Source organism: Eubalaena glacialis, chromosome 6 (genome assembly GCF_028564815.1).
Source record: "Eubalaena glacialis isolate mEubGla1 chromosome 6, mEubGla1.1.hap2.+ XY, whole genome shotgun sequence".
Lineage (NCBI taxonomy): Eukaryota > Metazoa > Chordata > Mammalia > Artiodactyla > Balaenidae > Eubalaena > Eubalaena glacialis.
In genome coordinates, this window is record NC_083721.1 from 42,651,728 (window position 1) to 42,667,954 (window position 16,227).

The 16,227-nt window shown below is 31.8% G+C and overlaps 1 protein-coding gene across 2 annotated transcripts in view; it reads left to right on the forward strand.

Moving 5' to 3' along the window:
• Window positions 1-16,227, forward strand: part of EPHA3 (EPH receptor A3) — a 359,795-nt gene that overhangs the window by 310,296 nt on the left and 33,272 nt on the right. For both annotated transcript variants that reach the window (XM_061192991.1, XM_061192992.1), the window contains exons 11-13: window positions 1,229-1,414; window positions 8,843-8,904; window positions 10,581-10,790. In XM_061192991.1, coding sequence (XP_061048974.1) covers window positions 1,229-1,414; window positions 8,843-8,904; window positions 10,581-10,790 — 458 coding nt within the window. The remainder of the gene's footprint in view (window positions 1-1,228; window positions 1,415-8,842; window positions 8,905-10,580; window positions 10,791-16,227) is intronic.

Here is a 16,227-nt window from a genome sequence, read left to right on the forward strand (position 1 = left end):
TCCTGAAGAGAAGCAAGTCATTTGTAGGGATGCAGTTGATAAATCATTAGGACAACCTGCTGCTTTTGTGGGTTGAAGGACTTACTTGGATGAAAAATAGAGAAGTATCTCACTACTTGACACCTTCTTTCTGGCTGACCCATGGGGCATGGGCCCTGTACAAAAACTCACAGTGAAAAGGTTGGACCAAAAATGTTTTTCCATTCCATAGAGAGCCTAAAAATTGATCATGTAATTTTTCTTTTCAGAAAAACCTTTCATTTGCTGTTAAAAACTATTTTTTAAAATGTACAAAATCCATCTAATAATCCGCACAATAGTAGGATTTCTTCCTTGAATGAGGAACAATCAATACGTGGCACTACTTTATGGCAATCACTGTGGCAGCAGTGGAGACAGAGAAATGAATGTTAAGGGTCTCTGCTCTCAAGGAGCTCAAAATCAAATGAAAGCGTTATGGGTGAATCTTCTCAATAACAATGTATGTGAAGATAGTGACCAAACTGGTTCTAGGCAATTTTATATCAATTAAATTAGACTACGTAAAAGTCAGCAACACTCCATATTCAACAAATTCTGATTGTGCATTTAAGACAACTTTTTTATTGAAGACATTGGATCTAAGAAAATATTTCTACAGTAATTCTTTAGATACGATTCGATACTGTTAGATTATTTTTCTCTTTCCAGAGCCCCAGAGAACTTTACAACTAGTATGTGAATAATACAACACACCCTACTCCATAAAATGACTTGATAGCTTATTCTTTTATTCCCATTTTCAGAGAGCTGGAATTTATAGCTAAATTGGCCCTGGTAAAAACAGAATACTGATAAACATCTGAAATTTAATCCAGTGTTTAACCCATTATATTGGTGCTGGTGCTGGCTGATTATCCTGAGGAAATGGCAGCTATGAGAACAAGGAATGAAAAAATCTAATAGATATAACTTTTGACTTCCCTCTTATTCTTTCATATGTCATTATTCATAGTGTAGTACTTCAAAATACATGAGGCTTATCACAAGGTCCATTTTCCACCAGGGTGTGGATGTCCTGGGGTTTCTTATTACCATCTTCCAAAATAATCTGGAGACCTACAAGTGTACATCTTGTAGGTCAATTATTGAATTGGAATTATTGAGAGAAAACAGTTGCTCCCTACTGATGATTTTTTATAGTATAATTTCTTACCTTTTCTTGTTTTGTTCTTCTGCATTCTAACAGGTGAATTTGGAGAGGTGTGCAGTGGCCGCTTAAAACTTCCTTCAAAAAAAGAGATTTCAGTGGCCATCAAGACCCTGAAAGTGGGCTACACAGAAAAGCAGAGGAGAGACTTCTTAGGAGAAGCAAGCATAATGGGACAGTTTGACCATCCCAATATCATTCGACTGGAGGGAGTTGTTACTAAAAGTAAGTGAAGTCATAAGACTGATTTTGTGTATGTTGAGCAGAGGTTGTTTAAACCCAAAGTCAATAATTTAAGAATTTTGGTCTTTTTTTCATGAGTACCTGTTAGTCCTAATCAAAAACAAAGCAAAATAAAACAAAAAAAAAAATCAAAAAACAAAAACAAAACCTCAGTGTTTTAGGATTAACATGTATTTCTTTGACAAGAGACCAAAGACATTTAACTAGTATTATTTTGACAGTGCTATTCTAGACCTTAAAAAGCTTTAAAAATTTAGGAGCTAAATATTGGACTATAGTAATACATGCTGATTAAACTACAGTTAAGTGAATTGTGTAGAACTTTCTGTTATGTAGAGTAGCAAGGAAAAAACAATGACTCAATTTTGACAGAAATTGCTGGGAACTCCCGGCTAGCTGCCTTTTCTTTTATTGTTCACTAGTTTCATTTAAGCTTCCAAATATTTCCCCCCCTGGCTTTAGGGAAATTATGAGAGTTTTGGGAGTGCTTCTGAGCTGTAAAGATTGGAATCATATTAGACCCAAACCCTTTTCTCCATTCTCTGTGGATTTCAAATAATTCTCATCTAGAGTCCCAGATGGATTCTTGACTACTCTGGGGAAGCTCTGGCTTACAGCCTGCGACAGAGATCTGAACTTATTTCCATGATGATTTCTCCATCCAGGTTCAAAAGGGATCCCATGAGACAGATATGTGATTTTTGGCTCCAGTTCCAATGAAAACCTCTTGAGAATGCTCTGGGATGTTGTTTTTCTCACGATTTTGGGGCACAAGATGAAGAATAAGCTAAATTGGCAGTAGCAGACTTCTTAGAGTGAAAGACAGCATATGGCAGGGAATTTGGCATCCTTTAGGGGATAATTCATTGGCACCATATTTACATATTCTGTGGTTACCAACAGACATTGCACATTATATTTTTCACAATGATATTTTTCTTTAACATTACGTGGAGCACTTTCCAAATGGCACTAATACCTATTATCATTTTTGTATGAGTAAAAAGGCAATTTCTTACTCACAATAGCATGGTATAATTGAAATATACTTTGACGTCCTTTAGAGTTTTTTAATATAATAAGTGTGGTTAAGAATTTAGCAATGTAGGAGAACTTAACCATAAACTATAAGCCCATATTAAGTCTTGTTAGAAGCATATTTTTCCCTCTGTACTCCTAAAAATGAGGCTACATTAGTTGTAACACTAAAATAATTTCTGATGAAAAATGTCTTTTTAATTTTAAAAAATGAATAATAAAAATACTATTAATATTTAATAATAAAAATTTTAATAATAAAAATACTAAGGATTGGGAAAAAGTATGAAATATTTGTTCCTTCAGGGCAAGACCATATCTATAGAGTATCCTACTTAATATCCTTAGAACTATAGAATCATGTCTCACTGGGTTTTTAATAGTCATTTAACCTTTTATTTTCCTCCATATCATTCTCACCAAGTGGTTGTCCTTCAGATCTTGAGCCCATTGGGAGAGGAAACTCACTTGTACTTATGTATCCATTCTTCTTTTAACTCTCAGTTTTCAAAATTCTCAATTTTTTTTGTTCCCAGTGTTATGAGTTATTATTATACTGTTTGGTTTTGCTAGCTGTTTCCTATAAGTTCATTTACTGAATGATAAGCAAAATTAAACCATAATTATTGTGGAAGATCTTCTTTAGATATAAAGATATATATAATAAAGATAGATATATATATATAAAGAAGTTTTTCTTTAGATATAAATGGAATAATCAATTATGAATTATGGTCACCTGGCAAAGAAATCCATAAAACAACCCCTGAGACCAAAATGCAGGAAAAAATGCATTAAGAAAAAAAAGGACCTTTAAAAATCACAGGTATTATACATTAAATGTCTTATTCAAGTAGGAGTCTGTAACATTCTAATATGAATTACAGCTGCCTTATTCTTAGAGTGAAAGTTCTAAATTTCATATATCTCCTTGGTCAAATAAGCATGCAAGAGACTGCCAAATCTGACTATATAAATCCCAGTCATCTCATATAGTGCAAGCATAATAGAGTAGCAGACCTAGAATTAGATTTTGAACTCTTTTAGTGGCATATTTAAAAGCTCTAAGTCTGGCACCCTGTTACAACTGAGAGGAAATAGAAAAGCCTTAGAATAAAGTTAATAAGTTGTATTTAATATATAAACAAGGCAATTTTGTCACCAAATAAATTATTTAATCCACTCCTATCATTTTCTTTGTTTCCTGAGAGTATATGACTGCTAAAACAATCTACCTGCAAAGTTCAGAAACACACACACGCACACCTAGAGATACAGAGCTTATAATTTAATGAACAAATTGTATTTAAAGAAGAAAAGAAAGCATATTGGTATCTGAATTAAGAATCAGAGGGTCAGAGTTCAAATTCTGATTCAGCTCTACTGGTTTGTGAGACATCTGACAAATCAAACCACTCCCAGAGACTGACTCTCTTCACTTGTAACATGGAATTAGCAGTTCTACTTTACTACTTCCAGGTCCTTGTAAGATCAAATAAGATTCCATAAGAATATGTTCTTAGGTGGAACAGAAGTGTGCAATCTAAATTACCACTTCTGGTTGAGTTTGAGAAGATTTTACCAGTTAATCTGGGAGTGTAGAAGAAAATTCTTGAAAACAATTCCTTTTTGGCTCAAAGATAATTTTTTAATATTGCTATTAATTATGTGCTTTGAAACACTAAGTCTATTATAATGTATCATTTTCAAGTTAGAGAAAGCCCTTTATTCAATAATTATATTTTCATTTATTTGAATTAAGCCATAAACAATTTTAATAGTGTGGTTTTGAGCCTGATGGTCTTAAACAAGAGAAGGTGAGAGAGTCTCTGATCTTCAAAGTAGCAGAAAGCTGGGGGCACAGTCCTGCTCAGAACTTGGTACTAACATGTGTTATCAATTTTAGTTGAAGTTCAAAAAGATGGAACTTGTTTTTAGCAAATGTTTGATATTTCTGCCATCACACCATTAGTCAAAAGATGTTCAGACTCCATCCAAGAAGACTTTCCATTGGTCACTTTTCACCTAGTGTAATAGAAGGAATTATATAGGATGAGACTGATGTGCTTTTTGTTGTTATTTAGGGATGGATTATTTCCTACAAATTAAAAAAGAATAATAATGCAACTTAACTGTAACCTTGTACTATTGAGGAAAGGCATGGGCAGACCATTAAGAGGATTTCTAACACTGAAAACACTTCTGTATTGGTGTGAGTGTCCACTGCACACCAAAAGCTTAATCATTTGTTTGCATTGTCAGCACATATGATAAGGAAATATTACTGGAATAAGTTGTCATTCTTTAGTGACAATGCCAGATTATTTCTATTTCTTGTTTGCCTCTCTCTAAAGCTTTTCTTCAGCACTTGTCTCAAGTCCATGTCATATTTTTTAATAGACAATACAAGGGAGAGTAGAAATATTGTTCCTGTCCTTTCCTTAAAAGTATTAATTTCATTTCAAATTAAGCATAAATACATTTTAAAATTTTAAAGTCAGCTTAATGTAAAATATTCAGTGTGTTAAGATTAATAGAGTATGGCTGGTTAAGGAAGAGTTGGAGAAAGTACTTCTTAGCCTGATTTTGAAGAGAGAGACTATCCTTAGCTAGCCTGAAATAATAGACATGATATGATCTATTCTAACTGGCACTCTGTTAGGAGCTGGATTTAGAACTACAGACAAACTAGAGTTGGTCCCTGCCCTGGTTAACTCATAGACCAGTGGATGTAATAGGGATCATTCTTAACATGAATTATGGCCTGATTAAAATGGAATTTGGAAAAGATTGTCCTGTATGTTTATATGTTTTAATGGGAAACCTGCAGAAAAATACTCTAATTCAGTTCATTACAATATTTCTATCAGTCAGTTAGTTATAGTACATGGAAACTATAACCAAAACATTTTCTAGTTTCTAATCAAAAGTGATTCAAATCTTCTTTCCTGAGAATAGTGAGGCATATTTTGTCTATTTTCTTCAATTTTCCTTCTCCTGTTTATACTTTTTTGCTTCCACCCTGATTTGATTACATGATACTAGTAATGAGTACTGGCTGCTAAGGTCAAAGATTTTGATTTTATAAATCCCACTCGTGTTGGAGTGTGTATAAGTCTTAAAAACAGACAGACTACGTAAGACACAATTACTGTTAGTAGGAATTAATAGCATTTCCTTTGGAAATGAATTACATTTCAATAGTTTATAACATTTAAATCATTGATACATATATTTTATGTTTGAATGAAACTATTTTAATCTAAGACCAACATTTATTTGATAATTGCAATAAAAATTTCTATATATAGCTATATATTTATCACATTATCCTGCTGTTTTTTTTTAATAGAATATGTGATTAAGAAGGCGGTGAAATAGATAGTGCTGAACTTGGAATTCTTAGACATTTTGAATCACATTTGTTCTGTCAGCAAACAAAATGATTAGTAAATATCTCTGAGCCACTGGGGAAATGAACTGACTGTAAGAGACTGATGTGCTTCCTTTAACCCTTTAATTATGAAAGATCATGATTTTATCTATACTTATAAATCAATTTAAGAACAAAAGCAAAATTCCACTGCACATTTTGTTATGCTGATTTTTGGTGGAGTTTCATTTCAGCCAAACAACAATAATTTCATTGATTTTAATATATATACTCAGATGTATTTAAGGATCTCTGAGGGCAGTGAATGATATAGGTTCTTGAAGAAGCTGATAATGTCATTTCTAAATCAAAATACACATGAAAGAATGTGCAAACTTTGATAGAAATACATTGCATCATGTTCAGATGAGCTGGTATTTTATAAATAATTTCCAACTACATTTAATACATATTAGAACTAGTTCTCACCACTATTGCACTTTTTCTTTAACTCTGTTTATCATAATCAAAATCACAAGGAAAAGTAAGTGAAGATCCTGTTTTCCAAGGTAGAATATTTGATTCTGTTTACTTTTTGTCTGTACCTTTGGGTTTGCTGAATCTTTGAACTTAATGCAAAGCACATTTTCAGACTTGCCCATCTTAACTGATGGGTTTACAAATACCTAAATTATAGAGCTAAATGCAGCCTGGTCTGATTTCTGAATGGTCATGGGGCTTTGGCTTAATTGACTGGTTTGATTTTTCAGCTACTTTTATTCCCCTTGCCAAACATTTTACCAGACATGCTAACAAGAAATGAAATGGTCATAAGGCTGAGAGCCAGAAGGAAAAGAGTGATAAGCAAAGGTCTGGGTAGTATACAAACAAGGTAACTGGCCACTGTAATTGAGAGTTGACTGTGGGAAACAATATATCTGTAACTACATTCAAGGGCTGCGTTGGGTTTTGCAAGCATGTTATTCTTCCAAGAATTACATTAAGGAAGAAACATAGACACTTATAGTGATGTATGGAAAACATGCATGTGCAGGATTTCATTCATTTGATTATTCATTCATTTCATTTCAGATTAGTTCTCTGGGGTCAGTGCTTAGGTATTTGATTTACCAGTTCAGGAGAAATAGAAGTTTCCAAGGAAATGTTGAATTTTCTCTTTTTTCCTGAATATTGTTAAATCAAAGCTTAATTAACATTTTGAAAAAGCAAGTCTGGAGGCTCAAGGTTTTCACTAAAATGACTTTTCAGACATTATCAGATTATTTTTTGAACGTGTGGAAAATTTTATTAACATTAAGTTTAAAAAGCTTTACACCAGTGTTACACCAAGGCATGTATAATGTTTGATATATTACCCAAAATATATAACTAAATCAGTGTCTCAGTTGACAATAAATTGCTGTGTCAATTTATTTTTACATATATGAAAATCTAAGAAATTTTACAGAATTTAAATAATTTCCTCACCCCTAAATAAATAAGACATACAGCTTAGTATATATTCACGTACTAAACGTAGTAAGCATCAATATAATCGTCACAGTACTAAGCCATAATTCACAACCAGTATGAATTAAGAGTTTTCACCGATGAAAGGAAAAACAAGGAAAGAAAGCTATTTTCTGGCATCAGAATGGCACACAAACCATGATGTAGAAGGAACACATGAAAAAATTCATGCTTGCTCTACAGTGAGGTGTACATGGATGTTTGTTTAAAATCTATTATGTGCTCAAGGTTTTTCATGCTTAGTCAAGACTTAATGCAGGTCTTCTAGACTTGGAAGAGAAGGGAGGTTTTTTTTTTCTTTTTGTAAAATGATAGATTTATAGTTAAAACAATATCATAGCAACAATAAGGGAAGTGAATTATTCTGTGGTAATATGTGTAGGCTTTGAAATTGGAGTTACATTTTACTGTAATAATTTCTGAAAGTGCTATAATCTTCAGAGTCATTCTTTCAATTTGGAATGATGCATAGAATTGACACCCAACAGTTGCCTCAGTTATTACGTATAGTTGAAGATTTATTCTATTTGTAGATCTATGTATCAGTATACTTAGCACCTTTGTGTCTTTGTGTCTAATGCTTTTTCCTATTTTAAATGTTTCCCTCAGGGTACATTTCCAAAAGTAGCAGCATAATATATTCAGGTTGCAACTTCTGGCTTTATACTTATTAGCTGTGTGATGTTAATTACCCTCTATATATTTCAGTTTTTTTCATGTAAAAAGTGGAAATGATGATAATTAATGTTAGTATATGTAAAATAATTAAACCAGCACCTTGCACACACTAAGTACTGTACAAATACATTTAAATGCTTGTTAAAATGTTTAATGATGTTTAAGGCCCATATTTCCAAAATGGTTATTACAAGTTACTACCAAGAGCAATTTTAATTTTATTTTTCTTTTAAGCATAGCATGGATTTTATAATTTTTAATGTGTTAGTTGAATACAGATTATAATTATTAGTCTTGTTTTGTCCAATTCACATATAGGATCCATGAAGGTAGGGACTTTGATTTACTTGCTTCTGACTAACCAGCACAAGAGAAAACACCTAGCATATAGCTCTGCATATATCTGTAGAGAGTGTAAATGATTGTGGAATTCCTGACTCTATCTTGGGCTTGAAGACAGAAATATTTGATTTTGTAGTTCAGCTAAAATGCAATTCGAGTGAAGAAAAGGGCATATTTTGTGTTTAAGGAAAACCATACCAAAACGCCAGTTTAGATATCATATAGGTCATAGGCCCTTTTCTGAAAACCAATCTTTCTCGATTTTTTTTTTTTTTTTAGTTTTATTTTCTATTGAAAACTAGTTTTCTTTTTAATTGTAATTTGGCAAAATTTGGAGGACAGAGAAAAATTCATATTTTTTAATGCATTAGGTGTATCAAAATGTATTATATATGTTCACTGCATGATATCTACTGATGATTATACATTTATTATTTACCTATACCTAGGTAAACCAGTTATGATTGTCACAGAATACATGGAGAATGGTTCCTTGGACAGTTTCTTACGTGTAAGTAGAAGATTTTATACACATTCACATATCTCCACCTTATCTTTATTTATCTGCACACATATATAAATGTGGAATAAATTGCTGAAAATGATAGAGATAACCTCTAATATTATGCTAAACAACTAGATAATCAAAGTTTTAAGAAAACTGAATTTTTTGGGACTAAATAGCAAAAGGAAGACTGTAAAATTACATTTTTATCTTGTCACATCCAAATGTCAATCGTTTATATTTTTAAAACAAATTTGTGCAATTTTCTTCAGCCTTTTTATTCAGACAAGATTCACATTGGTTAAAACAAAAATTTAAAGATTCTAAAGTAAGACATAAGTAACATTGATATGAGACAGCAATATTCATTTCTTTATTTAAAGCAACCTCCATCTACTGTAAGATAGAAGACCTTCTATCTCTCACATAGTACTGTCCACTCACAAACTAAGCATGTGCTATAATGCCTAAGTATTCTCAATCCAGAGATATCATTACTTATATATCATGATATATACATACATATATACATATATAACATATATTTACATATAAATTTCAGTTGTTTACATTTAGAAAATTTATGTTTTACTAATATCAACAAATGTTACATTCAAAGAAGTTCAGTAGATTTACAGAGTACAAGACACTGTCAAAAAAAAAAAAAAAAGACACTGTCAATCACCAGTCACTACAAACAAGGGATAAAAAAAACAAACACAGACCCTATCCTCAAGGTGCTTTCAGCATTATATAGATAGGGATAGATAGATAGATAGATAGATAAGATATATAGTATAATTCATAATCATGGAGGAAAATACTAATTTTTCTATGAATAAGAAATTATATTCTTTATTTTAATATTCATGAGCTGAATAAAGGTTTCAGTAACAATTATTTTCACAAACGTATTTCAAAAATAAACATTTTGCAAGTCAGGTAATTCAAAATATTATAATAAATATTCTTTTAAAATTATAATAAATTTTCCTCTAACATTATTGTTTGTTTAGATATTGCTAGACATTAGATTTTATTTTTTATATATCTATGTATGTATGCATGCATCTATCATCTATGTATCTATCTATCATATAAACTGTATAGTTCTATTTTAATCTGAGTAGATTGGAAACTTTTCTAAATCCAGGACTATTTGAATTTATCTCCTATTGCTTTCAGTTTTATGACCTATAACTCAGGGTTGGGTAGAAAAACAAATATTCAGTAAATATTTTTGACTAATTTTGAACTAATTATCTATTATGATAATTAAAGATGTAAAATCTACCATATTTGAAGCAATTAATAAAATATAGGAAAACAAGAAGAAAGAATAAACATTCAATCAAACCAATAAATACAAACCTAAAATAGCCACAGGATCCATTTTATTTTTTTGTTCGTGACCTTAAAGTTTCTGAGAAGGAGTTTGTCTCATCAAAAGACCAGCAAAGTTCTAGTTTTGAACCTGAAGTCAAAGAATATTAAGCTACTTCTTGCCACAAAGTAATGTAGCTACTATAATATTTTGTTTTACTCTTGCATCTATTTAGTCCTGGCTGGTGTACTTAAAACTAGAATGTACATACTCTACAATTCAGTATGTGAAATTTTAATCAAGATATATCTTAGGAAATAGAAACACACCTTAATTGTACATTTGAAATACTTCTCAGAAACACGATGCCCAGTTTACGGTTATCCAGCTGGTAGGGATGCTTCGAGGGATAGCATCTGGCATGAAGTATCTCTCAGACATGGGCTACGTTCACCGAGACCTTGCTGCTCGGAACATCTTGATCAACAGTAATTTGGTGTGTAAGGTTTCTGATTTTGGACTTTCACGTGTTCTAGAAGATGACCCAGAAGCTGCTTACACAACAAGAGTGAGTAACTCATTTTTTTTTTCTTTTATCTTTGTTTAGCAACTTGTATTATGTTGACTGACAAATAAATAGAAATCACATCCCAAAATGCTTTGTCAATTATATCTTCCCCCATATTAAACTTATCCTTTAAAAGTAAAGTATTGTTACTTATTCTGGAAAAATAGATGGTCACTGTCCATAAGGTGAGTAATGATATTAATTCTGAAATTCCATACGTTGGTTCAATGATTCTCCCAAAAACGGCAGCAAGGTTCTAACATGTCTAAAGTCTTATTGACCTATGTTTTTGTCATGATTGAACCACTGTTAAGAAAAGATTGGATAAATACTTAGTACCCCCATCCAACTAGGTATAATATTAAACCATTTTAAAATTAATGCTTACATGAGCAACACATATTTACATTATAAAAATTTTAAAACAAAGCAATAAAAAGGAGAAAAGTCATCTGTAATTATGCCACCCACAGAACATTTGTAACTTTGTGAGTCAGTTCTTCCAGATTTTTTTCTGCATACCTCTATATACAGACATATGCATGAATAAATAATTAAAATTAGATTATTCTTAATGCAAATTGTATACTTCATTTCTCTTCTTGGCGATATACCTCTTGAATATATTTCACTGTCAATAAATAATATTTGTTTTTACTTTTAGCTGTTTAATATATTCTATTTTCTAGTTGTATCATTTTTTAAACCAAATCCTAATTAGTGGGCAAATTATTATTATATCTATTTTTTCAAGGTATTTTACAAATGTGTAAATGATACATCTGCATTCATAATTGTTTGAATCTGATGATTTCCCTATAATATATTCCTAAAAGTAGATTTTCTGTGTTAAAGAGTCTGTGCCCACTTTAAAAGCACATTTCAATACACTCCTAATAAAATTAGATATTATCATTATTTTTAATATTTACTTACTAATTGTGAGGAATTTTATCTGTTAATTTGCATTCCTTTGATTCAAAATGCATTTGATTATTTCTTCTTATGTTTTTTGGCAAATTTCTTTGACATATTATTTTAGAGAAATTTTTTTTATGGAAGAAATTTTTAAAAATAAAAATACGATAATCATGGCTAATGATACTACTCAAAAATAACCAGTTTTAACATTTTAATTTTATCTTTCCATAATATTTTTCTATGCATTTTCATATAAAAATATTTTCAGTTCTGCATATAGTGACAAAAAAAGATCATAATATGTATACTGATATAAAAAATGATTTCCACTTAATAAATCCAGTATTTTCTTTATATATAAATTCAGTGTCATTTTGTAATCTGCCCTTTTTAACATGAAATATAAAATACAGAATTTTCTGGATGATGAAATATTCTTTTTCCAGTATTATTAAATAATGTATAGTAGTCCATTTTATTCATGTACATAATTTATTTAGCCAATGTACTATTAACTGGGTAGAATTCTAATGTTTTGCTATTATTAGCAATACTTTGATGTACATCTTGATATATAATTCATGGCTTTCTATCATTACCTCTTCAGGATAAATTTCTAGAAAATTGGTGAGTCAAAATATGGACAAATATGTGAAGATTTTGGTACATGAATTGCCTAATTGTTTTCCATATAGTTTGTTATCACTTTTCATTTTTAGTGGCAATATATAAATGAGGCCATTTCGTTATACTCTCACTAGCCAAGAGAATGAGCAGTTTTTTAAAAAAGACAGTCAGCTTCTGCTGCTTTCTTCTTGTTTAATTCTAAGAGTTTATTCCTGATTAAACAAACAAACAAACAAGCAAACAAAAATTCTCATTCTTTTCAGAAGTCATCAACCTCAATAACTCTATTAACAGCCACTAAGGTTGTCACATGGCAACTATATCTCACTCTGAGAAAGAGCTCAATATGCAAGACTGAGTTTCATCTACAAGTAAAGCCACAGTGATAGAAACACAGAAAGAAGCTCTGTGTCTCAGATATATCCCTAGACGTGTTGATTTAGAAGTTGGAACTCTCCTAATGGCTTTTACCCTTGTTTGCATTTCCCGTTTTCAGGTATACTCTATAGCAGATTACCTTTGTTCATGAATCTAAGTATTTTTAGAAACTGTGTTCTGCATAAAAATGTTGCTGTTCTTAAGAACACAGTTCATTAGATTAAGAGCAAGAGAAATTTATGAAAACTGTATACCTTGCGTCTAGTTGAATTAAGTTTAGAACAGTGACTACTCCTACACAGCTCTGAAAACTTGATAAAATTACAAAACATGGGTATCTTGATAGTGCTTTTTAGTGCTCTTTCTCTGATCACCAGAAAAATTAGTCAGCCAACATTCTGCAGCAAAGCATTTTTTATGACTAAATTATTACTCCAGGGGACAACATATGCAACAGATGATAATATATAATATTTGTTGTCTGGAAGAGAATGTTTTTTATTCTACTCACTGCTACTCTGCATTCTAAAGATATTCTTCATAACCTTCTGCTACTATTTGAGCTATTAACACACTCCATGAAAAGTATTCTTGCTAGCATTATCTCTGTTACAAAAATCACCTTATTCAAGAAATATTTCCAGTTCTCATAGAAAGTATTTGGGGAAAAAGGCCTTTATTTGAGATATTCTATTTTTCTGTAATTCATTCAGGTTCTAATCTCTCTGTTCTTTAAATGAGCTCATCCTTGTTCTCAATACTAGTCTTAATTTCTAGTGTTGGGGAGAAAGAATTTTCCTCTACCCTTCAAAGCTTCTTTTAACTGGTCTAATAATCAAATCAACATGAGACATTAACAGGAGAAAAGCAAATTTAATTTCGTATGCATGGAATCTCACATATATGAATTTAATTTCGTATGCATGGAATCTCACATATATGAATCTCACATATATGAGGGTCAAAGACAGAAAGGTAAAATGAGGTATATATGCCATCTTGAGCTAAGGAGTGGGAAAGAGGGCCTGAGGCTTCAAAGGGGAGGAAAGTAATTCACAAGTTGATAAGAAGAGTAGATGTTGGGTAATTAGATGTTTGCCCTGCCATACAGATGGGCCACTCAGATGAAATTTATCTCTGGTAATAATTCTCATTCTGGGAAAGGACCCTCCCTTGTCAATTTAAATTCTTCTAGGTAGTTAAGGGAGAGGCAGAAGCTTCTCTTGAAGGAACAGGGTCTTGATTGCCTTTGGCTCAAAAAAATTCATATGCCGAAGTGGCACATTTTGGGGAGGTTACTTCTGAACTCTTGCACTAGGATACTCCAGGAAACAATTTCTCTTGTAGAAACTTGAAAGATTCATTCGAATCTACATCATCTGCTCTCTGGAGACTGCAAGGTTAACTTTCAGAGCTTCATTTATACTGATTGTTTCTTTGTCAGGACCAAGGGGTGCACAAGATTATTTCAACCTTACTAGAATGATGTTGATGTGTCAAAATTCCTCTTTAGCCTTTGTGAAATAAAAGTGCAATAGGATCTTTGCATTTATGCTTCATTCCCAGAAGATTCTTAAAAGCCACACTAACCAAACGGGCTCATTCACTACCAATAAATAGCTGATTAGAGTTCTTCAGTGTTCATCTTTGTATTTTCTCGGAACTCCTCAAAATATCTGTGGGAGTCCTGACTTCCTTCTGAGAAGCTGTAATTTGCATCTGCATTTCTAGAATAATTTAGACATCTTTGAGTCAATTTCCCATAATAAGCCTTGTTCGGTACAATAATTTTATAATTTACCCTAAAATATGAGGTATGGTTATAAAGTAATAGGACTTCTATTTTGTTTTTTAAACAAAGACACTGAAACAATGGAATGAGTGTTGTCATACTAAGCTGTCTTTTTGGGAATGTGTACTTACTGCAGGAACACTGCTATTGTCCAAAATGTTTGGGGAATTCCTCTTTCGAAATGATCTTTAAAACTAGATCGTAAATGATACTATCACTCAAAATTGTTTAGGCATATAGTATTTTGGGAAGCAGACTTGACTAAGATAAAATCTGTGGTTTCAATAAGCTTATAGTTAATAAATAAGGAAAGTAGTACACTGTTGTAAAGTCTGGGTTTTTTTCTAGCCAAAAACACGATTATTCAGCTTAGACATCCGCCTTATTTATTCGAATTAGCATGCTATGATTATGGTTTTTTCAGAAAAACAAGTTCACCATTTAAAATAGTGTCCCAAGGCCTTCTTTTTGGATAGACACATTGTTAATCTGCTTTACCAGTCATGTTACTTTAATCACACTTAACACATTTCAGAAATTAGCATTCAGTGCCTCAACGCATTATAGTTTTCCGATTGCTCCTCTGAAAGTTCTTGCCTTTAGATAGAGGGTAATTGCACTAAGAAATCATGAGAGACATTTGATTCAATGCCACTGAATGAATGTAGGGTGTCTGCTGTTCTCATTTTTAAAACACCTCCGTGGTTGACAGGCAGGGTAGAAGAGTGAAATAGAAATTATATCCACTAATTCTGTATTTAAAGATTCTTAAACTGGAGGGGACATCTGAGGAGTTGAGAAAACCCTTAGCCTTACAACTTAAAACAATGTATCAGACATTTTCTCCTGCTGCTTTTGATACTGTCTTAAGTGTACTCTGAGTTTTCCTTCCTTATATCCTCGATGGTATGCCTGAAAGAAAAGAGTCAGCTGAGATAATAATATACACTTTTTTGTGTTTTCCATAAGAATATTTGGTAGGAAATTGGAATTTTTTTTCAATACACACTTCTAGTTATTTCTCTTGATTTCTACTACTGAGTTATACAGACATTCCAAACACTGACACTTCTTATTATACAATATTATTATGCATCCTGTAACCTTTAGAAAATTCGACTGTACATTCATGAGATGATGAGAATGAGAAAGATGTAAAGTTTTAGTATTACTATGAAAATAGTTCAGTCTTGCAGACCCCCTGAAATGCTCTTGAGGACACCCAGAAATGCTTGGATAACACTTTGAGAACCACTGTTATAGATACTTTATGAGGAAAATAACACCTTAAAAACTAAGTAAATATTTGAGTAGTTATTAAATGATATAAAATCTGACTTATGATATAGTATTATGTGATATAACATGTTTTGAAGAAAGGTCTTGAAAGCATACCTGCGGCTGCATACCTAAGGCTGCAAACCATCATAAAAGGCCCTGGATTTTACTTGGGATGGATATGATTGGAGCATTTAGCTCTGCAAATTTAAAACATCAGAGAATTTTTGTTGTTGAGAAAAACAAACAAAAAAATGGATTACCTCTCTTTAGTTATACATCATGTGAATTTCAGAGTATAATTATGGCATGTTTCCCATTTTTTTGGACTGAACTACTGATTTGCTCTATTTTGTAATATCAGAAGCATAGCATTATTGGTGAGAACTGTTTTCTACTGAATAATTTTTCAATCTTTTTCTTATGAAATTCCATTTTTAA